The sequence below is a fragment of the Oncorhynchus gorbuscha genome, linkage group LG23 (assembly GCF_021184085.1).
Source record: "Oncorhynchus gorbuscha isolate QuinsamMale2020 ecotype Even-year linkage group LG23, OgorEven_v1.0, whole genome shotgun sequence".
NCBI classification, from domain to species: Eukaryota; Metazoa; Chordata; class Actinopteri; order Salmoniformes; family Salmonidae; genus Oncorhynchus; species Oncorhynchus gorbuscha.
In genome coordinates, this window is record NC_060195.1 from 10,005,887 (window position 1) to 10,029,213 (window position 23,327).

General features: G+C 46.0%; 1 protein-coding gene across 1 annotated transcript in view; it reads right to left on the reverse strand.

The window, feature by feature from the left end:
* The window catches only part of LOC124011600 (histone-lysine N-methyltransferase, H3 lysine-36 specific-like), a 47,290-nt gene extending 26,149 nt beyond the window's left edge, over nucleotides 1-21,141 (reverse strand). Inside the window, exons 1-12 of the mRNA XM_046325052.1 lie at nucleotides 20,992-21,141; nucleotides 20,148-20,740; nucleotides 18,709-19,952; nucleotides 18,092-18,614; nucleotides 17,650-18,050; nucleotides 17,298-17,452; nucleotides 14,384-14,578; nucleotides 14,103-14,225; nucleotides 13,794-13,917; nucleotides 13,158-13,358; nucleotides 7,533-7,712; nucleotides 7,113-7,269 (exon numbers count right to left, since the gene is read on the reverse strand). Coding sequence (XP_046181008.1) covers nucleotides 7,113-7,269; nucleotides 7,533-7,712; nucleotides 13,158-13,358; nucleotides 13,794-13,917; nucleotides 14,103-14,225; nucleotides 14,384-14,578; nucleotides 17,298-17,452; nucleotides 17,650-18,050; nucleotides 18,092-18,614; nucleotides 18,709-19,952; nucleotides 20,148-20,740; nucleotides 20,992-21,141 — 4,046 coding nt within the window. The remainder of the gene's footprint in view (nucleotides 1-7,112; nucleotides 7,270-7,532; nucleotides 7,713-13,157; nucleotides 13,359-13,793; nucleotides 13,918-14,102; nucleotides 14,226-14,383; nucleotides 14,579-17,297; nucleotides 17,453-17,649; nucleotides 18,051-18,091; nucleotides 18,615-18,708; nucleotides 19,953-20,147; nucleotides 20,741-20,991) is intronic.
* Between the last annotated feature and the right edge of the window lie 2,186 nt (nucleotides 21,142-23,327).

The following is a 23,327-nucleotide window of genomic DNA, read 5'->3' on the forward strand; positions in this document are numbered from 1 at the left end:
TACATAAGGATATATGAATGAGTGATGGTACAGAGCAGCATACAGTAGATGGTATCGAGTACAGTATATACATATGAGATGAGTGTGTAGACAAAGTAAACAAAGTGGCATAGTTAAAGTGGCTAGTGATACATGTGTTACATAAGGATGCAGTCGATGATGTAGAGTACAGTATATACATATGCATATGAGATTAATAATGTAGGGTAAGTAACATTATATAAGGTAGCATTGTTTAAAGTGGCTAGTGATATATTTACATCATTTCCCATCAATTCAATTATTAAAATGGCTGGAGTTGGGTCAGTGTCAATGACAGTGTGTTGGCAGCCACTCAGTGTTAGTGGTGGCTGTTTAACAGTCTGATGGCCTTGAGATAGAAGCTGTTTTTCAGTCTCTCGGTCCCAGCTTTGATGCACCTGTACTGACCTCGCCTTCTGGATGATAGCTGAACAGGCAGTGGTCGGGTGGTTGATGTCCTTGATGATCTTTATGGCCTTCCTGTAACAACAGTGGTGTAGGTGTCCTGGAGGGCAGGTAGTTTGCCCCCGGTGATGGATCCTCACTACCCTCTGAAGACCCTGATGGTTGAGGGCGGAGCAGCCGTACAGGCGGTGATGGCCCGCCAGGATGCTCTCGAGTGCATCTGTAGAAGTTTGTGAGTGCTTTTGGTGACAAAGTAAACTTCAGCCTCCTGAGGTTGAAAGTGGCTGCTGCGCCTACATGTCAGTGTGAGTGGACCAATTCAGTTTGTCTGTGATGTGTATGCCGAGGAACTTAAAACAGTATATCCACTACTGTTCCATCGATGAGATTAATAATCTGCTGTTTCCTGGTCCACAATCATCTCCTTAGTTTTGTTGAAGTGTAGCATTTTCCTGAAACACTAGTGATACCTCCTCCCTTACATCATTTCCATCCACTGTTGTGTCCCATTAACTTGAAATTGAGCTGGAGTTGGGTCAGTGTGAACAGGGAGTACAGGAGAGGGCTCAGAGCCACTCCCCCCGTGTTGAGGATCAGGGGGCTGTTTAACCACCTGGGGAGGCCTTGAGAAGTCCAGTACCCAGTTGCACAGGGCTCTCGAGACCCAGGGTCTCGAGCTTGATGACCTCGCTTGGAGGGTACAGGCAGTGGTGGTGTTGAATGCCGAGCTGTAGTCGATGAACAGCATTCTCACATGGTATTCCTCTTGTCCAGGTGGGTTCCTGTAACAGTGTGGTTGAGATTGTCCTGGGAGGGCAGGTAAGCAAATTGGAGTGGGTCTAGGTGTCAGGTAGGGTGGAGGTGATATGGTCCTCACTAGTCTCTCAAAGCACTTCATGATGACGGAAGTGAGACCCTACGGGGCGAGTCGTTTAGCTCAATTACCTTAGCTTTCTTGGGAACAGGAACAATGGTGGCCCTCTTGAAGCATGTGGGAACAGCAGACTGGTATAGGGATTGATTGAATATGTCCGTAAACACACCGGCCAGCTGGTCTGCGCATGCTCGGAGGGCGCGGCTGGGGATGCCGTCTGGGCCTGCAGCCTTGCGAGGGTTAACACGTTTAAATGTCTTAATCACCTCGGCTGCAGTGAAGGAGAGACTGCATGTTTCCGTTGCAGGCCGTGTCAGTGGCACTGTATTGTCCTCAAAGCGGGCAAAAAAGTTATTTAGTCTGCCTGGGAGCAAGACATCCTGGTCCGTGACTGGGCTGGATTTCATCTTGTAGTCCGTGATTGACTGTAGACCCTGCCACATGCCTCTTGTGTCTGAGCCATTGAATTGAGATTCCACTTTGTCTCTGTACTGACGCTTAGCTTGTTTGATAGCCTTACGGAGGGAATAGCTGCACTGTTTGTATTCAGTCATGTTGCCAGACACCTTGCCCTGATTAAAAGCAGTGGTTCGCGCTTTCAGTTTCACGCGAATGCTGCCATCAATCCACGGTTTCTGGTTAGGGAATGTTTTTATCGTTGCTATGGGAACGACATCTTCGACGCACGTTCTAATGAACTCGCACACCGAATCAGCGTATTCGTCAATATTCCCATCTGACGCAATACGAAACATGTCCCAGTCCACGTGATGGAAGCAGTCTTGGAGTGTAGAGTCAGCTTGGTCTGACCAGCGTTGGACAGACCTCAGCGTGGGAGCCTCTTGTTTTAATTTCTGCCTGTAGGCAGGGATCAGCAAAATGGAGTCGTGGTCAGCTTTTCCGAAAGGGGGCGGGGCAGGGCCTTATATGCGTCGCGGAAGTTAGAGTAACAATGATCCAAGGTTTTACCAGCCCTGGTTGCGCAATCGATATGCTGATAAAATTTAGGAGTCTTGTTTTCAGATTGGCTTTGTTAAAATCCCCAGCTACAATGAATGCAGCCTCCGGATAAATGTTTTCCAGTTTGCAAAGAGTTAAATAAAGTTCGTTCAGAGCCATCGATGTGTCTGCTTGGGGGGGATATATACGGCTGTGATTATAATCGAAGAGAATTCTCTTGGAAGATAATGCGGTCTACATTTGATTGTGAGGAATTCTAAATCAGGTGAACAGAAGGATTTGAGTTCCTGTATGTTTCCTTCATCACACCATGTCCCGTTAGTCATGAGGCATACGCCCCTCCACTCTTCTTACCAGAGAGATGTTTGTTTCTGTCGGCGCGATGCATGGAGAAACCCGTTGGCTGTACCGCCCTGGATAGCGTTTTCCCAGTAAGCCATGTCTCCGTAAAGCAGAGAACGTTGCAGTCTCTGATATCCCTCTGGAATGCCACCCTTGCTCGGATTTCATCAACCTTGTTGTCGAGAGACTGGACATTGGCAAGAAGAATACTGGGAAGTGGTGCGCGATGTGCCCTTTTTCGGAGTCTGACCAGAACACCGCCGCGTTTCCCTCTTTTTCGGAGTCGTTTCCTTGGGTCGCTGCATGCGATCCATTCCGTTGTCCTGTTTGTAAGGCAGAACACAGGATCCGCGTCGCGGAAAACATATTCTTGGTCGTACTGATGGTGAGTTGACGCTGATCTTATATTCAGTAGTTCTTCTCGACTGTATGTAATGAAACCTAAGATGACCTGGGGTACTAATGTAAGAAATAACACGTAAAAAAACAAAAAACTGCATAGTTTCCTAGGAACGCGAAGCGAGGCGGCCATCTCAGTCGGCGCCGGAAGTGTTAACTGCTCAACACAGAATAGCCGCATGTGAACACTCCCTCTTACTGGTTTGGAGAAAATATCCTTTCTATTCTATTATGCTTTTTTCAATACTATAAAATAATGTCACGGAATTCTAAGCAAATATTGCCTGCTAAATCAACAAGTGTAGCCCACAGCCATTTGGCATAGCAAGATCAGGGCGTAACATAAGGACAAGTCAGTGTGCTATTCTGTTCTTCTGAAATAGACTACATTTTCTTCATATCATGCTTCATTTGACCTGTCTAAAATAAATAATGGCTTTATTGTGAAGATGTTGGCTATATTACATGGATTTATTAGACTTTTTACAATGTAGATGTTCCAAAGGTCTGCACCAGTGGCTTGTAGGCTGTGTGTGCAAGCCAGGAGATGCTAAATGTGTTTATGTTAACTAGAGGTCGACCGATTAATCGGAATGGTCAATTAATTAGGGCAGATTTCAAGTTTTCATAACAATCGGAAATCCGTATTTTTGGATACCGATTTTGCAGATAAAAAATATATTTTTTTTTACACCTTTATTTAATAAGAACACATTCTTATTTTCAATGACTGCATAGGAAGGGTGGGTTAACTGCCTCGTTCAGGGGCAGAACGACAGATTTTGACCTTGTCAGCTCGGGGGATCCAGTCTTGCAACCTTAGAGTTAACGAGTCCAACACAATAACGACCTGCCTCTTGTTGCACTCCACAAGGAGACTGCCTGTTACGCGAATGCAGTAAGCCAAGGTAAGTTATTAGCTAGCATTAAACTTCTTATAAAAAACAATCAATCAATCATAATCACTAGTTAACTACACACGGTTGATGATATTACTAGATATTATCTAGCGTGTCCTGCGTTGCATATAATCTGACTGAGCATACAAGTATCTGACTGAGCGGTGGTAGGCAGAAGCAGGCGCGTAAACATTCATTCAAACAGCACTTTTGTGCGTTTTGACAGCAGCTCTTCATTGTGCGTCAAGCATTGCGCTGTTTATGACTTCAAACATATCAACTCCTAAGATGAGGCTTGTGTGACCGAAGTGACGTTTCAAACGTCACTCGCTCGCTCTGAGCCTTGGAGTGGTTGTTTCCCTTGCTCTGCATGAGTAACGCTGCTTTGAGGGTGGCTGTTGTCAATGTGTTCCTGGTTCGAGCCCATGTAGCGACGAGAAGAGGGATGGAAGCTATACTGTTACACTTGCAATACTAAAGTGCCTATAAGAACATCCAATAGTCAAAGGTTAATGAAATACAAATGGTATAGAGGGAAATAGTCCTATAATTCCTATAATAACTACAACCTAAAACTTCTTACCTGGGAATATTGAAGAATCATGTTAAAAGGAACCACCAGCTTTCATATGTTCTCCTGTTCTGAGCAAGGAACTGAAACATTAGCTTTCTTACATGGCAAATATTGCACTTTTACTTTCTTCTCCAACACTTTGTTTTAGCATTATTTAAACCAAATTGAACATGTTTCATTATTTATTTGAGGCTAAATTGATTGTATTGATGTATTCTATTAAGATAAAATAAGTGTTCATTCAGTATTGTTGTAATTGTCATTATTACAAAAACGTCTTTTTTTTATTTAAAAAATTGTACATTTTTAAAATCGTCCGATTAATCGGTATCGGTGTTGAAAAATCATAACATTAGAGGTCGACCGATTAACTAACGGTCAATTACCGTGAGACCGGCAGGTATCTGCTTGACAATCACCGGCTGACTAAACTTTGTGACTGCCACAACCCTAGTTGCCTCCACACCGGCTATCATGAGTCATGACCGCTGTAAAATTCTACCTGACTATTGATTCACGGTAATCTCCTTTTATGCACTAGACATGCACTGTACACACTTCATCAGTCTCTCATTCACAATTTGACAAGCACTTGATAACATTCTCAGCAGGCCTAGAATTTTCCTGCGGCATCCCCTTTATGTGGCCGTAATGCCCCCTAAAGAAAAGAAAGAAAATCCATGCTTCTTGCGGCTAGTGGCCGTTGAGCCCTTCGGCTGAATATAATCATTATAATTCCCTTCTCCCTGAGTGATGCGCGCTCCAAATCATCTCCCACTCGCATGTCTCTCCATCAGGTGATCGGGTCTTTCTCACAGGCTACAAGTGAAGACCGACACATCGAAGACACAACTATGCGCATTCTTATCCAACTCCGAGGTGCATATTGAACATGTTCACATTTACTTTCCGGCAGCCAACAAGATGAGTGACGTAACGAACAGCAAAAGCACGAGCCTATGTTAATCTACTATACCCCATAGTACAAAAGTCCACCTATTCTATGCTGTGCGAGAAATACATATTCCAAAAATAGTCTGGGACCAGTTGTGGGATGCGATAGATCCCAAATTAATACAACCACTAGCATCAAAAAAAATGTTTTTACGCAATGTTGATTAACAATTAGGCTACTTCACATTATAAGCGCAGCAACATCCACATAGCAGTAGGCGATAAGTGCGAATGTTTCAATAGCGAGAAAACACCATTATCAAAAGTGAAAGCAAATGCAATTATGCATGTAATGCTTTATTATAAAGGTGCATTTTTATGGTGAAAATTAAGAGAATGCCAAGATTGTGCAAAGCTGTCATCAAGGCAAAGGGTGGCTACTTTGAAGAATCTCAAGTATATTTTGATGAACACTTTTTTTTTTATACTACATGATTCCAAATGTGTTATTTCATAGTTTTGACATCTTCAATATTATTCTACAATGTATTTTAAAAAAAAGTCAAATTATGAAAAACCCTTGAATGAGTAGGTGTGTCTAAACTTTTGACTGGTACTGTATGTGTGAAAGATATTTTGATCTAGAATGGGCCATTATCATATGCACCTGTCTCGAAACAGGGGCAGGGGAAAAATACATGTCATCTATGCATTTAAATAACCGAATTGAGGGTGTTTCTCCCGTGGTTCATTTTCATGCCAGCCAGGTAGACTATACTCCTGATGTAAAGAGAAGCAATGTGCTTAATACTAGGAAAGTTGAGAATATAGTAGGCCTAGCCTATAGAAAGCTGATGGGATTCTCCTCTTTTTAATAGATGCCATCACTCTGTTGTCTCACGCAATTGCATAGCCTATGGAAATGTTGAGTAATAGAGCTCATTGGCTCTCTTGGTGTTTGATTATATTTTCGGTTACATTTGCATTGATGTTAGAGTGATTTGAGGGAGTACCTGGCATTTAGCAAGTTTGGTAGGCTACCAATGACCATCAGCAGCATCAGAGCTTGGAGAAGCCTAATTACCGTGACTAAACGGGCACATGGAATTTGACTGACTTCATGACTCGGTAACGCCGGTGTGGCGGTAATAGGGTCACCAAAACAGCCCAAGCTGGGTTCCGTCAGAACACTCTGGGAGATCCAATCAGTGTGCCGTGTTCCGTCAAAACACTCTGGGAGCTCCAATCAGTGTGCCGTGTTCCGTCAGAACACTCTGGGAGCTCCAATCAGTGTGCCGTGTTCCATCAGAACACTCTGGGAGCTCCAATCAGTGTGCCGTGTTCTGTCAGAACACTCTGGGAGCTCCAATCAGTGTGCCGTGTTCTGTCAGAACACTCTGGGAGCTCCAATCAGTGTGCCGTGTTCTGTCAGAACACTCTTGGAATTCCAATCAGTGTGCCGTGTTCTGTCAGAACACTCTTGGAATTCCAATCAGTGTGCCGTGTTCTGTCAGAACACTCTGGGAACTCCAATCGGTGCTCAATATTAGAAAGTGTTCCTAATGTTTGGTGTACTCAGTGTAGATGAGGATTACACACACAGAGATTCTGATCAATAACAATATGACTGGATTTCAGGCACTGATCAAGATTTTTTTTTATACGTTGACACGGGAGAAAAGTGTCATTCAGTTGGTTCTGACCAAAAGCATGGATTTTGTTTCTAGAGAACAGTGTTTCTTACCTGAATCTTCCCACTTTAACCCAGAGGATGTCCTTGAAGTGTGGTTTCTTCCCAGCCTTGCAGTCGTTGCAGAACCAGCTCCCCTCGGGCATCTCGATGTTCAGACACTCTTGATGGAAGGCAGCAGGACAGGCCTCGCAGCACAGCAGACTGCCCCCTGCAGGGAGAAAGGAGGAGGTGCAGCTCAGACAACAAGTCAACCAGATGTTACCCAATGACCTCAGGATGGGGAGGCACAATGCCTCATTTCACTTCAACCTTTTTACTCTGTGAGGAGCATAAGTCATCCACATATGATTTCCACCACACTCCTATTCAAATTATTACTCTACCTCTAATAATACCACCAACCCTTGCATAATGGACTATGTAACACTGAAAACACCCAACCAACCAACAGCAAGCCAACCAGTCACCAACCTTCTGAGCAGACGAAGCACCAGCTGACGTTGATGTGTTCGTGGTTCTTGTAGTTCTTGCGGGGGGTGAAGTGGTTTGGACACAGGAAGCTGTTGTTGGCCAGGACAATGCTGCCTGCCGCCATGCAGTAGTCGTTTGCGTGGTACGCAACAGGGCAGCGCACGCAGCGGGTCAGACGACCTAGAAGAGGACCACAGGTCAAAAACCACACAAACACACCAAGCATCTCTACAGCCATGTTAGATCTGTATATAATGGAGACGGAGGGGACGGCTGACGTTTTTACAGGCTCCTAACCAACTGTGCTATTGTGTTAGTTTTTGTTTGCATTGTTTGTAACTCATTTTGTACATAATGTTGCTGCCAATACATTTGATGACAGTTCCCCACGGGAGACTGTCAACATCACAACACTGTATCCCCTAGCCGTCTCATGATTGAAAAGAGCTCCTGGATATCAGAACAGCGATAACTCGCCTAAGAACTGGACAAAGCGTTTTTCCTTTAAGGATACACTGCTTTGTCAAGACAAGGCACAAATCCCCGTCAAAGAGGGAGGAAAAAGAGGGAGGGAGGGAGGGCGGGGTGCCTGGTAAGAATTGCAGACGAGGAAGTAAACCACCTCTTCCCTCCCTTCCTTCCTATTGGCCAATCTTTGGAAAACAAACTGGACGATCTACAATTAAGACGATCCTACCAACGGGAACATTAAAAACTAATATTTTATGTTTCAATGTGCCGTGGCTGAACAACGGTTTTTATTTATTTTATTTAATTAATTATTTAATTATTTAACTAGTCAAGTCAGTAAAGAACGCATTCTTATTTCCAGTGAAGGCCTACCAAAAGGCAAAAGGTCTCCTATGGGGACGGAGGCCTGGGATTTCAAAATAAAAGTAGAAAAATTAAAGGACAAAACACATCATGACAAGAGAGGCAACATTACATAAAGAGAGATCTAAGACAACATGGTAGCAGCACAAAACATGGTACAAACATTATTGGGCACAGACAACAGAACAAAGGACAAGAAGGTAGAGACAACAATACATCACGCAAAGCAGCAACAATTGTCAGTAAGAGTGACCAGATTTAGTCTTTGAATGAGGAGATTGAGATAAAAACTGTCCAGTTTGAGTGTTTCTCGCAGCTCGTTCCAGTCGCTAGCGGCAGCGAACTGAAAATAACAGAGACCCAAGGACGTGTGTGCTTTGGGGACCTTTAACAGAATGTGACTGGCAGAGCGGGTGTTGTATGTGGAGGATGAGGGCTACAGTAGATATCTCAGAGTGAGGCTTAAGAGGGATTTATAAATAAGTATCAACCTGTGGGTCTTGCGACGGGTATACAGAGACGACCAGTTTACAGAAGAGTATAGAGTGCAGTGATGTGTCCTATAAGGAGCATTGGTGGAAAATCTGATGGCCGAATGGTAAAGAACATCTAGCCGCTCGAGAGCAACCTTACCTGCCAATCTATAAATTACATCTCTGTAATCTAGCATGCGTAGGATGGTCATCTGAATCAGGGTTAGTTTGGCAGCTGGGGTGAAAGAGGAGCGGTTATGAAGAGGAAACCAGGTCTACATTTAACTTGGGACTGCAGCTTTGCTCTGTGCTGAGAGAAGGACAGTGTACCGTCTAGCCATACTCCCAAGAACTTGTATGAAGCTCTAAATCCTCAAAAGGTAGTAATCACACCAGTGGGGAGAGGGGCATTCTTCTTACCAAACCACATGACCTTTGTTTTGGAGGTGTCCAGAACAAGGTTAAGGGCAGAGAAAGCTTGTTGGACACTAAGAAAGCTTTGTTGTAGAGCATTTAACACATTCACACAAGGGCCAGTTGAGTATAAGACCAAGATCTGCATATAGATGGATGAGCAAGCTTCCTACTGACTGAGCTATGTTGTTGATGTAAATTGAGAAGAGCATGGGGCCTAGGATCGAGCCTTGGGGTACTCCCTTGGTGACAGGCAGTGACTGAGACAGCATATTTTCTGAATTTATACACTGCACTCGAGGTAGTTAGCAAACCAGGCCAAAGACCCCTCAGAGACACCAATACTCCATAGCCGGCCCACAAGAATGGAATGATCTACCATATAAACTTTGGCTAAGTTATTAAAAATAGCAGCATAACATTGCTTAGAATCAAGGGCAATGGTGACACCATTTAGGACCTTTTAGGTTGCAGTGACACATCAATAACCTGAGCGGAAACCAGATTGCATACCAGAGAGAAAACTACAGACATCAAGTTAGCAAGTCAGTTGATTATTGACACGTTTTCCCAAAACTTTGGAGAAACAGAGCAAAATAGAAACAGGCCTGTAACAGTTAGGATCAGCTTGATCTCCCCCTTTAAAGAAAGGACCCACCGTGGCTGCCTTCCAACCAATGGGAACTTCCCCAGAGAGGAGAGACAGGTTAAAAAGGTCAGAGATAGGCTTAGTGATGATAGGGGCAGCAAGGGGTGGGAGATGAGGAAATGTTGGATAGGCAATGAGGCATGGCTGAGTCAAATAGGAATCCTGACTTAATGAAGTGGTGATTAAAGAGCTCAGCCATGTGCTTCTTGTCAGTAACAACCACATCAACATTAAGGGACATGGGCAGCTGTGAGGAGGGTTTATTCTCCAGGTCTTTAACCGTTTTCCAGAACATCTTGGGGTTAGACCCACAGAGAAAGAACTGCTCCTTAAAGTAACTAACTTTGGCACTTATTTCTCATTTGCCTGAACGAGAGCCAGTCAGCCTGAGTATGTTTGTGCCGAGCCTTTCGCCAAACGTAATTGTTGAGTTGAAGTAACTCTGCAAAATCAGTCGAACCAGGGGTTGAACCTGTTTTTAATTCTCATTACCACTGAAAATATCAAAAAAGAAGGACCAAGCATCTTTGACAGAGGGGATCAAGCTGATTCTATACCATTTTACAGAGGCCAGTTCATGAAGGAAGGCTTGCTCATTAAAGTTTTTTAGCAAGCGTCTACTACAAATCAGGACAGGTTATTTCACTGAGCAGCCATTACGAACACAAGCTGTCATACAGGGATTACTAATGTCATTACAGAAAACACCAGACTGATACCTATCAGGATTATTTGTGAGGACAACATAAAGGAGTGTAGGCTTTTCTGGGTGTTTGGAGTCATACCTTGGGGGATTGGTAATAATCTGAGAAAGATTTAGAGAGTCCCATTACTTTTGGACTTGGTCAGGTGGTTTAAGCATGACATCTGAATGTGCATCAGATGGCATCAAGATCATATTATACAGCAATTTCATCAGGTAACATGAATACAAAGCCAGCGAGAGATGGTTAGAATAGGATGGGAGGCCAGATGTCTGTATAACCAATAGAATGTCATTGTCCCGAGTGTGGGAACAAACAGTCTGTCCCACGGTTTGGTAAAGAAAGTTTGTAGTCAACTAAGTACGCAGGACTCATGAGGAAAATGTCCAAATAGCAAAAAGCACAATATTTTTTTACAAATATATGACAACTTGGGGCCATTGTAAGTTCAGAGCCCCAACAGTGCCTGTGTACTGGAGGTAAGCAAAAGCTCGGGAGAGAGGAAAGGTAGGGGGGGGGTACCTGTACCAGACAGGGGGAGAGAGGAAGGGTAGGGGGGGGACAGGCCAGGGAGACAGGCCAGGGCGACAGGCCAGGGAGAGAGAGGAAGGGTAGGGGGGTGGGAGGACAGGGGAAGACAGGCCAGGGCAGACGGTGAACAGAGAGGGAGACAGGCCAGGGAGAGAGAGGAAGGGTAGGGGGGGGTTTAGGACAGGAGGAAACAGGCCAGGACAGACGATGAACATATCGCCAGGTGGAATCCAAGCAGCAGTGCAGCAGGCAACAGGAGTACGTGTCACACCCACTTGGGAGAAGCTCTTATTTCTGGAGGCAGATTTCTTGTAGAAAATGACAGTCTCTGAGCAGCAGGAGGGGGCTTCAAGGCCTCTGGGTTTGGGTGGGGTCGCCTGCCATTTGGCAGGAGGGGGCTTCAAGGCCTCTGGGTTTGGGTGGGGTCGCCTGCCATTTGGCAGGAGGGGGCTTCAAGGCCTCTGGGTTTGGGTGGGGTCGCCTGCCATTTGGAAGGAGGGGGCTTCAAGGCCTCTGGGTGTGGGTGGGGTCGCCTGCCATTTGTTTATCATGTTTTGTTGTGTCCAGAGGTGAAAGTAAGGCGGTCCGGTCCGGCGTCAGGGCAAAATAAATAGTGGGTACGCCGTACCAGTAGAACATGAACCCATCACAACAATCAAAGAAAATGGCAAGAAAACTGTAGGCTCATTATTTACATTACATTACATTTACATTTACATTTACATTACATTTACATTACATTAACATTACCATTACATTACATTACATTTACATTACATTTAAGTCATTTAGCAGACGCTCTTATCCAGAGCGACTTACAAATTGGTGCATTCACCTTATGACATCGAGTGGAACAGTCACTATACAATAGTGCATCTAAATCTTAAAGGGGGGGGGGTGAGAGGGATTACTTATCCTATCCTAGGTATTCCTTAAAGAGGTGGGGTTTCAGGTGTCTCCGGAAGGTGGTGATTGACTCCGCTGTCCTGGCGTCGTGAGGGAGTTTGTTCCACCATTGGGGGGCCAGAGCAGCGAACAGTTTTGACTGGGCTGAGCGGGAGCTGTACTTCCTCAGTGGTAGGGAGGCGAGCAGGCCAGAGGTGGATGAACGCAGTGCCCTTGTTTGGGTGTATGCTATTATTACACCACGTGATCATTACCTCGTGTCAGAGACATACAAAAACGAGCAAATGGGCTAGAAAACGGGGAGGTAGGTAGGTGGCCTACGCTCCTAAACGCGATGTGGTTCGACGAGAACACTCACATTTTGCCAAGGCAAAGAAATGAGCGGCCCGACACAGAGACACGAGGACAGCAGTACACACATAAATTCCGGCCTAATGACAATCGGCAAATATTTTGTGTTACAGATGTCCATTTCCACTCACGGCAGTTTGGAGGCTGGAAACACTGAATGTTGCGAGCGGAACGTGGAAAACATGGTTGTGTGAACGTGTGGGTGTAGCCTAGTAAAGGAGACCTTTTGAAGTGATTGTTGGACAATCAGATGAAAACATGGTTGTGTGAACGTGTGGGTGTAGCCTAGTAAAGGAGACCTTTTAAAGTGATTGTTGGACAATCAGATGAAAACATGGTTGTGTGAACGTGTGGGTGTAGCCTAGTAAAGGAGACCTTTTAAAGTGATTGTTGGACAATCAGATGAAAACATGGTTGTGTGAACGTGTGGGTGTAGCCTAGTAAAGGAGACCTTTTAAAGTGATTGTTGGACAATCAGATGAAAACATGGTTGTGTGAACGTGTGGGTGTAGCCTAGTAAAGGAGACCTTTTGAAGTGATTGTTGGACAATCAGATGAAAACATGGTTGTGTTTATGCCACAATAAAAGGGTCATACATTTTAAAAGTGAAATGACATATCTTTACGACTACGCCCACAGAGATCCTATTGAGTTAATAGTGCACAAATGTTGGTGCAAGCATGCCCATATAGGAGGTACCGGGTAGAAATGAATTCTACTTTACCCCTGGTTCTATCAAAGCAGAGTGGAACTGGAACCTACTTTTGGAAATGCAGGGGTTGAGGGGGTTGGAGATGTGGCAGGACAGACAGACGTGGAGGGAGCAGCGAACCCCTTTATTCTGGGGCTGGGTGGGTGTGTGTTTCAGGATACACTCGTTGTGGTAGAACTTCCCACATACAGGCACCATGCACCTCTTCACACCGTCGCCAGACTTCTTACACACAAAGCACGTGTGGATCCCTGCAATGGAAAAGATACACTCTGAGCTTTGTGATACACCAAAGCAGCTTACATACAGTTGTGGGTATTGATACAGAATACCTCTGTCAGATGCAGAGATATGGTCTATGAGCATGGCCGTATCACTGTACAGGTGTAAGAATTCAGTAACAGTGTTAAGCCAAGGTGAATATGTGTATAGGTGAGGCTGCACCAGGTGTACATGGCTCCTGTAAGATTAGAATGGTGCCAGGTGGTGTTGAAGAGCGTTAGGCCAGTAACCGAAAAGTAGCTGGTTCAAATCCCAGAGCCGAATAGGTGAAAAATCTGTCGATGTGCCCTTGAGCGAGGCACTAAAACCTAATTGCTCCTGTAGGTTGTTTTGGATAAGAGCGTCCGCTAAATGAGTCAAATGCAAAGTGACAGACAGGTGTACAGGGATAGGTAGAGACTCACCTTTAGTGCATTCACAACAGATGAACTTCCCTCTAGGGGCTTCTAATAGGCCGATACACTGCAGGTGGAACGCCCCACAGCACTGGCCCTCACACAGCAGCAGCTCACCTGTCCTCTCACACACCTGCAAGACACACACACACACATATTTTTAGTCAGTACTCCCAAATCTCATTCATCACCCGGCTATTAGGAACAGTTATTTCTGAACTAATGTGAGAAAGCCTGGAAATCAAACTTAAGAGCTATTTTGTACTGTTCCTGCCTCTACAAAATAGAAAGGTTGTGACTTGTTGTTGGTTGACCTACCTGACAGACATTCTCCTTCATGGACGCAGCTCCTCCTTTCTCTGCTGTGTTCTTCTTAGTGCTGGAGACCAGGGACCCTTCACCGGGTAGGGAGAAACTGTCATTCAGACCAGGAGAGAACACCTGGAGGAGGTGTTATTACACAAAATATTGGTTACGTTGTAGGGGTTTTAGCACCCTGTTTTACAGCACTGGTACAATTATACCACAGGTGAATGCTGACATCATAGCATGAAACTAGTCATCTTTTCACACAGGTTGAAAAGGTAGTTTATGCTGACCTCAGGTTTGGGTGTCCTCTCTCCGTTGGTGTGTCTCTCTCCTCCCACCCCAGGACTGATCTTCTCGGTCTCTTCCTTGGGGGTGAGGAGCACCGTAGGGCTAGAGGGCCGGGCAGGAGAGGAGCCCTGCAGAGAAACCATGCTCTCTGGAGGTGTCACACTGGATACAGGCCCTTCTTTCTTCACAGACTTTACCTGTTATAGAAATTACAGTACCAGTCAAAAGTTTGGACACACCTACTGATTCAAGGGGTTTTCTTTATTTTTTACTATTTTCTACATTGTAGAATAATAGTGAAGACATCAAAACTATGAAATAACGTATGGCATCATGTAGTAACCAAATAAGGTGTTAAATCTAAATATATTTTATATTTGAGATCCCTCAAAGTAGCAAAAATCTCAAATTTGGACTCATCAGACCAAAAGGACAAATTTCCACCGGTCTAATGTCCATTGCTCATGTTTGTTGGCCCAAGCAGGTCTCTTCTTATTATTGGTGTCCTTTAGTAGTGGTTTCGTTGCAGCAATTTGACCATGAAGGCCTGATTCATGCAGTCTCTGAACAGTTGATGTTGAGATGTGTCTGTAACTTGAACTCCTTGAAGTATTTATTTGGGCTGAAATTACTGAGGTGCAGTTAACTCGAATGAACTTATCCTCTGCAGCAGAGGTACAGTGGCTTGCGAAAGTATTCACACCCCTTGGTATTTTTCCTATTTTGTTGCCTTACAACCTGGAATTAAAATAGATTTTTGGGGGGTTTGTATCATTTGATTTACACAACATGCCTACCACATTGAAGATACAAAAAAATTGTGAAACAAACAAGAAATAAGACAAAAAAACTGAAAACTTGATCGTGCATAACTATTCACCCCCCCAAAGTCAATACTTTGTAGAGCCACTTTTTTCAGCAATTACAGCTGCAAGTCTCATGGGGTATGTCTCTATAAGCTTGGCACATCTAGCCACAGGGATTTTTTGCCCATTAATCAAGGCAAAACTGCTCCAGCGCCTTCAAGTTGGATGGGTTCCGCTGGTGTCTTGCAATCTTTAAGTCATTCCACAGACTCTCAATTGGATTGAGGTCTGGGCTTTGACTAGGCCATTCCAAGACATTTAAATGTTTCCCCTTAAACCACTAAAGTGTTGCTTTAGCAGTATGCTTAGGGTCATTGTCCTGCTGGAAGGTGAACCTCCGTCCCAGTCTCACATCTCTGGAAGACTGAAACAGGTTTCCCTCAAGAATTTCCCTGTATTTAGAGCCCTCCATCATTCCTTCAATTCTGACCAGTTTCCCAGTCCCTGCCGATGAAAAACATGGCGTTCTCGGGGTGATGAGAGGTGGGTTTGCGCCAGACATAGCGTTTTCCTTGGACAAAAAGCTACATTTTATTCTCATCTGAACAGAGTCTTACTCCATATGTTTGGGGAGTCTCCCACATGCCTTTTGGCAAACACCAAACACGTTTGCTTATTTTTGTCTTTAAGCAATGTTTTTTTCCTGGCCACTCTTCCTCAAGCCCAGCTCTGTGGAGTGTACGGCTTAAAGTGGTCCTATGGACAGATACTCCAATCTCCGCTGTGGAGCTTTACAGCTCCTTCGGGGTTATCTTTGGTCTCTCTGTTGCCTCTGATTAATACCCTACTTGCCTGGTCCGTGAGTTTTGGTGGGCGGCTCTCTCTTGTCAGGTTTGTTGTGGTACCATATTCATTCCATTTTTTAATAATAGATTTAATAGTTCTCCGTGGGATGTTCAAAGTTTCAGATTTTTTTTTTTTTAGAACCCAACCCTGATCTGTACTTTTCCACAACTTTGTCCCTGACCTGTTTGGAGAGCTCCTTGGTCTTCATAGTGCCCCTTGCTTTGTGGTGTTGCAGACTCTGGAGCCTTTCAGAACAGGTGTATATATACTGAGATCACGTGACAGATCATGTGACACTAAAATTACACACAGGTGGACTTTATTTCACTAATTATGTGACTTCTGAAGGTAATTGGTTGCACCAGATTTTATTTAGGGGCTTCATAGCAAAGGGGGTGAATAAACACACCACTTTTCCGTTTTTTAAATTATATTTTTTAAATAAGGTATTTTTTTCCATTCACTTTACCAAATTTGACTATTTTGTGTATGTCCATTACATACAATCCAAATGAAAATCCATTTAAATTACAGGTTGTAATGCAACAAAATAGAACAAACACCAAGGGGGATGAATACTTTTGCAAGGCACTGTAACTCTGGGTCTTTCTTTCCTGTGGCGGTCCCCATGAGAGACAGATTCATCATAGCGCTTGATGGTTTTTGCGATGGCACTTGAAGCCAAAGTTCATGAAATTTTCCAGATTGACTGACCTTCATGTCTTAAAGTAATGATGGACTGTGGTTTCTCTTCGCTTATTTGAGCTGTTCTTGACAGAATATGGACTTGGTCTTTTACCAAATAGGACCATCTTCTGTATACCACCTTTACCTTGTAACAACAGATTGGCTCAAACACAATTCGAAGGAAAGAAACTCCAATTACAATGAACTTTTAACAAAACACACCTGTTAATTTAAATGCATTCCAGTTGACTACCTCATGAAGCTGGTTCAGAGAATGGCAAGAGTGTGTAACACTGTCATCAAAGGGTGGCTACTTTGAAGAACCTCAAATATAACATATATTTTGATTTGTTTAACACTTTTTTGGTTGCTACATGATTCCATATGTGTTATTTCAAAGTTTTGATGTCTTCACTATTATTCAACAATGTAGAGAATAGTAAAAATAAAGAAAACCCCTGGAATGAGTAGCTGTGTCCTAACATTTGACTAGTACTGTAATTAGACCCGTTTCAGAGTGGCACTGTAGCAGTATAGATCTGTTAATATGGCTGTTGATTAGTTCATTCAGCCTTACCTGAGTGTCCCTGACTTCTGTTTTCACGTCTGTCTGTACACTCTGGTTCTTAAACTCCTTCTTCTTTGGAGGACTGACTGACACTTCCTCTATGGTATATTCCAGGACCTTGTGAGACGGCTTCCTTGGCCTCTTCCTCTCCAGGGATACTGGGTCTGGGGAATGACCAGACATTTAAATACCCCAAATCTACTGTATCTGAAAATATGAGGAGGATTTGTTTTCATTATCATAACTACTTTCCCCAACGGAGCTACTTTCCCCAATATAATATATCTGTCTCTTGTATTAAATAAGACAGCATCGCCATGAGAGATGTTTTTGGAGAAAAAACATTTGACTGTCTGCCTACCAGAGGGCAGAGGAGGGTTTGCCCCATCGGATGATGAGTCAGTAGAGAAAGAGGTCACTGCTGGGGGTTGTTTGGATAATGATTCTATAACGCGGTGGAGGACATCTTGAGACAGACTCTGTTTCAGCCCTGCTAGGGTCTGGGTTTTGGCTGGCTCCCCAGAGGCAGGGCCAGGGGTGGGGCTGGCTGGCTCCCCAGAGGCAGGGCCAGGGGTGGGGCTGGCTGGCTCCCCAGAGGCAGGGCCAGGGGTGGGGCTGGCTGGCTCCCCAGAGGCAGGGCCAGGGGTGGGGCTGGCTGGCTCCCCATAGGCAGGGCCAGGGGTGGGGCTGGCTGGCTCCCCAGAGGCAGGGCCAGGGGTGGGGCTGGCTGGCTCCCCAGAGGTAGGGCCAGGGTGGGGCTGGCTGGCTCCCCAGAGGCAGGGCCAGGGGTGGGGCTGGCTGGCTCCCCAGAGGCAGGGCCAGGGGTGGGGCTGGCTGGCTCCCCAGAGGTAGGGCCAGGGGTGGGGCTGGCTGGCTCCCCAGAGTTAGGGCCAGGAGTGGGGCTGGCTGGCTCCCCAGAGGCAGGGCCAGGGGTGGGGCTGGCTGGCTCCCCAGAGGCAGGGCCAGGGGTGGGGCTGGCTGGCTCCCTAGAGGCAGGGCCAGGGGTGGGGCTGGCTGGCTCCCCAGAGGTAGGGCCAGGGGTGGGGCTGGCTGGCTCCCCAGAGGCAGGGCCAGGGGTGGGGTTGGCTGGCTCCCCAGAGGTAGGGCCAGTGGAGGGGCTGGCTGACTCCCCAGAGGTAGGGAGAGGGGTGGGGTTGGGTGTAGAGGTGTACATTAGCAGGGCTGGGGATGAAGAATGGCTCGGAGGAGTTTTGGAAGATTCCAGAGGTTTCTTTATTTTTTTCTTCGGGGAGAAGAATTGTTCCTCCTCTGTGGATTCCAGCAGTCTTTTGCTGGGTTTCCTCAGCCGTTTGCTTTCAGAATGTGCTGTGGGAACAAATAATCAATCAATCAAATCAATCTCTAAAAATAAAAAGCTAACATAAAACACTGCTGGTACTGAAACCTATTCAAGTCTTACCTGATGTGTCATCTTGCTTCTCCATCCCCAGGTTTAGATCAGGGGAGCTGATGGGGTCTGGTGTCCCTCCCTGGCAGTCTCTGTAGACCCCATTCACTTCCGCAAGCCCCTGCGGTGAGGCCACCCCACCCGGATCCCCTGGATCCTTCCCAGGCTTCACCGGCCCCTGCTGAGCAAACGTCTGCCAGCGCTTCTTAGGGGCCACATTGGTACCCGGGCTCTTGTCGAGGTAGGATGAGGAGTCAACGGCGGAGGGGACAGGAGGAAGACGAGGGGGGCTGAGGCCAGGCTCGGCCAGGTCAGCGTTCCCAGAGACAAATTCCCTCCCCCAGGCTAGGTCGGCCAACTCGGTAGAGAGACCAGCGATGGTGGCCCGGAGTTTGGCTGGAGGCCTCGGCTTCCTCCGCTGCTGCTTCTCCACCGCGTTCGCCACCATCTGAGCCAGCACCGTTTTCCCTTCAAGTTTGTATGTGTCGTTTTTCATGATGGGTTTAGTTTTGGACTTGGGTTTGGCCGGTGTGCTCTTGGGTGTTGGCGAGCTCGCATGCTGGCCGTTTTGGATTTTGGTCCCCGTTGGTGTCCAGTCCCCGCCAGCAGCAGCGTTCAGGGTGTCGGCTGGTGCTTGGACAGTGGCTATGACCATGGGTTCCTCCTGGATGAGGGCTTGCGAGGGAGGCATGGTCAGGGGTTTGCCCTCTTTCTCCCTGGTATCATGCATGTCCTTCAGGAGCATCAGGAAAGTACTGAACTTGTAATTAGGCTCAGGTTTAAAATTAGTGTTAGATTCCCCAGAGTCTCTCTCCTCCTTCACTAGGGATTTGAATGACAGCTCCTTGACATCCTGGAAAGTGTCCATGGGAGAGAGAGAGGAGGTGGAGGAAGAACAGGAGGATATGTCTGAGACAATGTTCTCTTCCTTGACCTTAATAGAGGGTATGACAGGCTTACTGGACCCTGGAGTCATATCTTCTGAGTTTTTCCACGAGCCGTTGTGGAGGTGCTTCCAATCAGACTCAGGCTGTTTTTTAGGAGAGCTAGCAGAGGATCTGGTTTTGTCTGGTGAAGAATCCCTGCTAGTAGACGACTCTGTTCTGATCTGAACAATATCGCTCAAATCATCATCATCGTCGTCAGAAGAATGTGCATTAAGCCTATCGTTTGTCAAGTTTTGGCTTGAGGCCAGCAGAGTCTGTTTGAGATCTGTCTCTTCCTCTGCTTTCAGGGCCCTGGTCATCAGACGTCTGCTGACAGGGAGTTGCAGAGAGGGCTTATCAAGAGCATTTATATTCTTCAGTTCAGAAGAGCTGCCCAACTTCTGTTTTGACTGTAAAACATTTGTGTTTTTTGTAGTTCTGTATTTGAAAAGGGATTTGTTTACTAAAATATTTGGGGATGAGGATATAGGAACTACATGCCTAGGAACCACCATGACCACATGCCTGTCTTTGGTCTTTTCAGGAGGAGTAGCCCGTTCCTTCTTGCCCCCTTTCTCTGCCTCCTCTTGTGAGGGTTCAGACGGTTTCTCTGTGTCTTCTTTAGCAGGTTTCTCAGACCGTTTGGGACGCACAATGGTTGGTACAGAATCCAGGTCTGCGTATGGAGAGTCCTTGGGATCTTCTTCTTTCAGTGGATCAGCTGTGGCAGCAGGCATTTGGTTGGCCAAGTCTAGGATGCTTAGTGACTCTGTGGGATTTCCACCTATATGACCAAAGATCTCCGCCAAACCCTTCCTCCTCTTCTTCTTCTGGCAGGGTTTATTTTTGCTGCTACTGTCGTTCGCTTCGGCCAGGTCGGCAGCAGGGGGATGTTTGTTTCTGTTGGGGGGAGGGCTGAGGGAGGGGGGTGCAGTGAGCATAGAGGAGGAACAAGAGGGGGCCTCGGATGGTTTTTCATCAGGCAGTGGAAAGGACACCCGCTCTTCACTGTTAGAGGGCATGGAAGAAGAGACAGCAGTATTCTTCAGCAGGTCAGGTAGGAGAAACTCAGCTTCCAGCACACCGACTTTCCACGACTCAAACAGACGCTTGGGTATCTACAGGGGAGAGATGATAAAAGCCATCAGGAGAAAAGCGGAAAACTGTCTAAAGTATACAGTTTGTGGAATAGACAGTATTAGAGTACAATCTTCCAAATATGTTTTGTGAGACACGCAACGAAACTATTCTGTACCTTTACAACAACAAAAGTGATTTGGGACTTGAAACATATCACTACTAAACAGCAACACACAATGCGATCTAAATTAAAACCAACAGAAGTTGACAGTTGTCTGTAGTTAGTTACTGTGTATTTGTAGTCCTTTTCCCTCTGTTTCCCTCTCCGTCTCAGCACAGGCAGGTCTGTGAACTGCTCTCCTCCTGTGAAGGGGTAGGTAACTTTCCCAGGTACCCAGGCATGGTCTGCCATCTCCCCCAGAGTCTCCACGTAATACATACGACAAGGACGACGACTGGGGACTGGAACAGCAGAAAACACAAAGACAACTTGTTTCAACATTGATATATATATTATGAATGGTAAATTATGATATTAACTAGATCAAAAGAGCAGGGCTCATAATATTCTAACTGTTGGCCATTACACAAAGACAACTTGTTTTAACATTGATATATATATTATGAATGGTAAATTATGATATTAACTAGATCAAAAGAACAGGGCTCATAATATTCTAACTGTTGGCCATTACACAAAGACAACTTGTTTCAACATTGATATATATATATATTATGAATGGTAAATTATGATATTAACTAGATCAAAAGAACAGGGCTCATAATATTCTAACTGTTGGCCATTACACAAAGATGAAGTAAGCTGTCAGGCTGATACATTGCGTTGAAGTAGTTTATAGATAACTGTCTGAGGATGACCCCTCATGCTATATACCACAAACTACGTCCACTTTGGAGTGAAAATCAACAACATGTATAAGATCAAGGTGGTTCTCTCTTGCTGTTATATCCCCCACAGAACCCAGAGGAGAGCCCTTCTTTCCCCCACAGAACCCAGAGGAGCTTCCCTTCTTTCCCCCACAGAACCCAGAGGAGAGGTTCCCTTCTTTCCCCCACAGAGCCCAGAGGAGCTTCCAGAACCCAGAGGAGAGCCTTCCCCCACAGAACCCAGAGGAGAGCCCTTCCTTCCCCCACAGAACCCAGAGGAGAGCCCTTCTTTCCCCACAGAACCCAGAGGAGAGCCCTTCTTTCCCCCACAGAACCCAGAGGAGAGCCCTTCTTTCCCCCACAGAACCCAGAGGAGAGCCCTTCTTTCCCCCACAGAACCCAGAGGAGAGCCCTTCTTTCCCCCACAGAACCCAGAGGAGAGCCCTTCTTTCCCCCACAGAGCCCAGAGAGCTTCCCTTCCTTCCCCCACAGAACCCAGAGGAGAGGTTCCCTTCCTTCCCCCACAGAACCCAGAGGAGAGATTCCCTTCCTTCCCCCACAGAACCCAGAGGAGAGGTTCCCTTCCTCCCCCACAGAACCCAGAGGAGAGGTTCCCTTCCTCCCCCACAGAACCCAGAGGAGATGTTCCCTTCCTTTCCCCACAGAACCCAGGAGAGGTTCCCTTCCTCCCCCCACAGAACCCAGAGGAGAGGTTCCCTTCCTTCCCCCACAGAACCCAGAGGAGAGGTTCCCTTCCTTCCCCCACAGAACCCAGAGGAGAGGTTCCCTTCCTCCCCCACAGAACCCAGAGGAGAGGTTCCCTTCCTCCCCCACAGAACCCAGAGGAGAGCTTCCCTTCCTCCCTCTACAGAACTTCCCTTCCTTCCCCCACAGAACCCAGAGGAGGTTCCCTTCCTCCCCCACAGAACCCAGAGGAGAGGTTCCCTTCCTCCCCCCACAGAACCCAGAGGAGAGCTTCCCTTCCTCCCCCTACAGAACTTCCCTTCCTTCCCCCACAGAACCCAGAGGAGAGGTTCCCTTCCTTCTCACTTTTAAATCAATGCTTTCTGCGCTGACAACCTTGTGATAAGTTTAGATCCAACACCAATAATACAACTTCCCACCTTTCATGCGTGTGTGTATCCCCTCCAGAGGATCTATGGTAACTCTACAGGGCCACCAGGGGCGGCGGTTAAACTTGGCCCAGACCAGATCTCCCTCCAAGTACTGCACTACTGGGAGGGGCTTCTTCTTTGGGCTGTTGGGCTGAACAAAAACAAAGACGTTACTACACGTATAGGATCATCCCTCTGACAGTTCAAAACCTTTTTCAATCTAAAATCCAAAATGTGAAACATGGTCGATCAGCATATAGTGTATACAAAATCTAAACGATAAAATAAATAAACGTAAATATAGGTTGTATTTACAATGGTGTTTGTTTTTCACTGGTTGCCCTTTTCTCGTGGCAACAGGTCACACATCTGGCTGCTGTGATGTCACACTGTGGTATTTCACCCAGTACATATGGGAGTTTATCAAAATTGGGTTTGTTTTTGAATTCTTTGTGGGACTGTGAAATCTGAGGGAAATATGTGTCTCTAATATGGTCATACATTTGGCAGGAGGTTAGGAAGTGCAGCTCAGTTTCCACCTCATTTTGTGGGTAGTGAGCACATAGCCTGTCTTCTCCTGAGAGCCATGTCTGCCTACGGCAGCCTTTCTCAATAGCAAGGC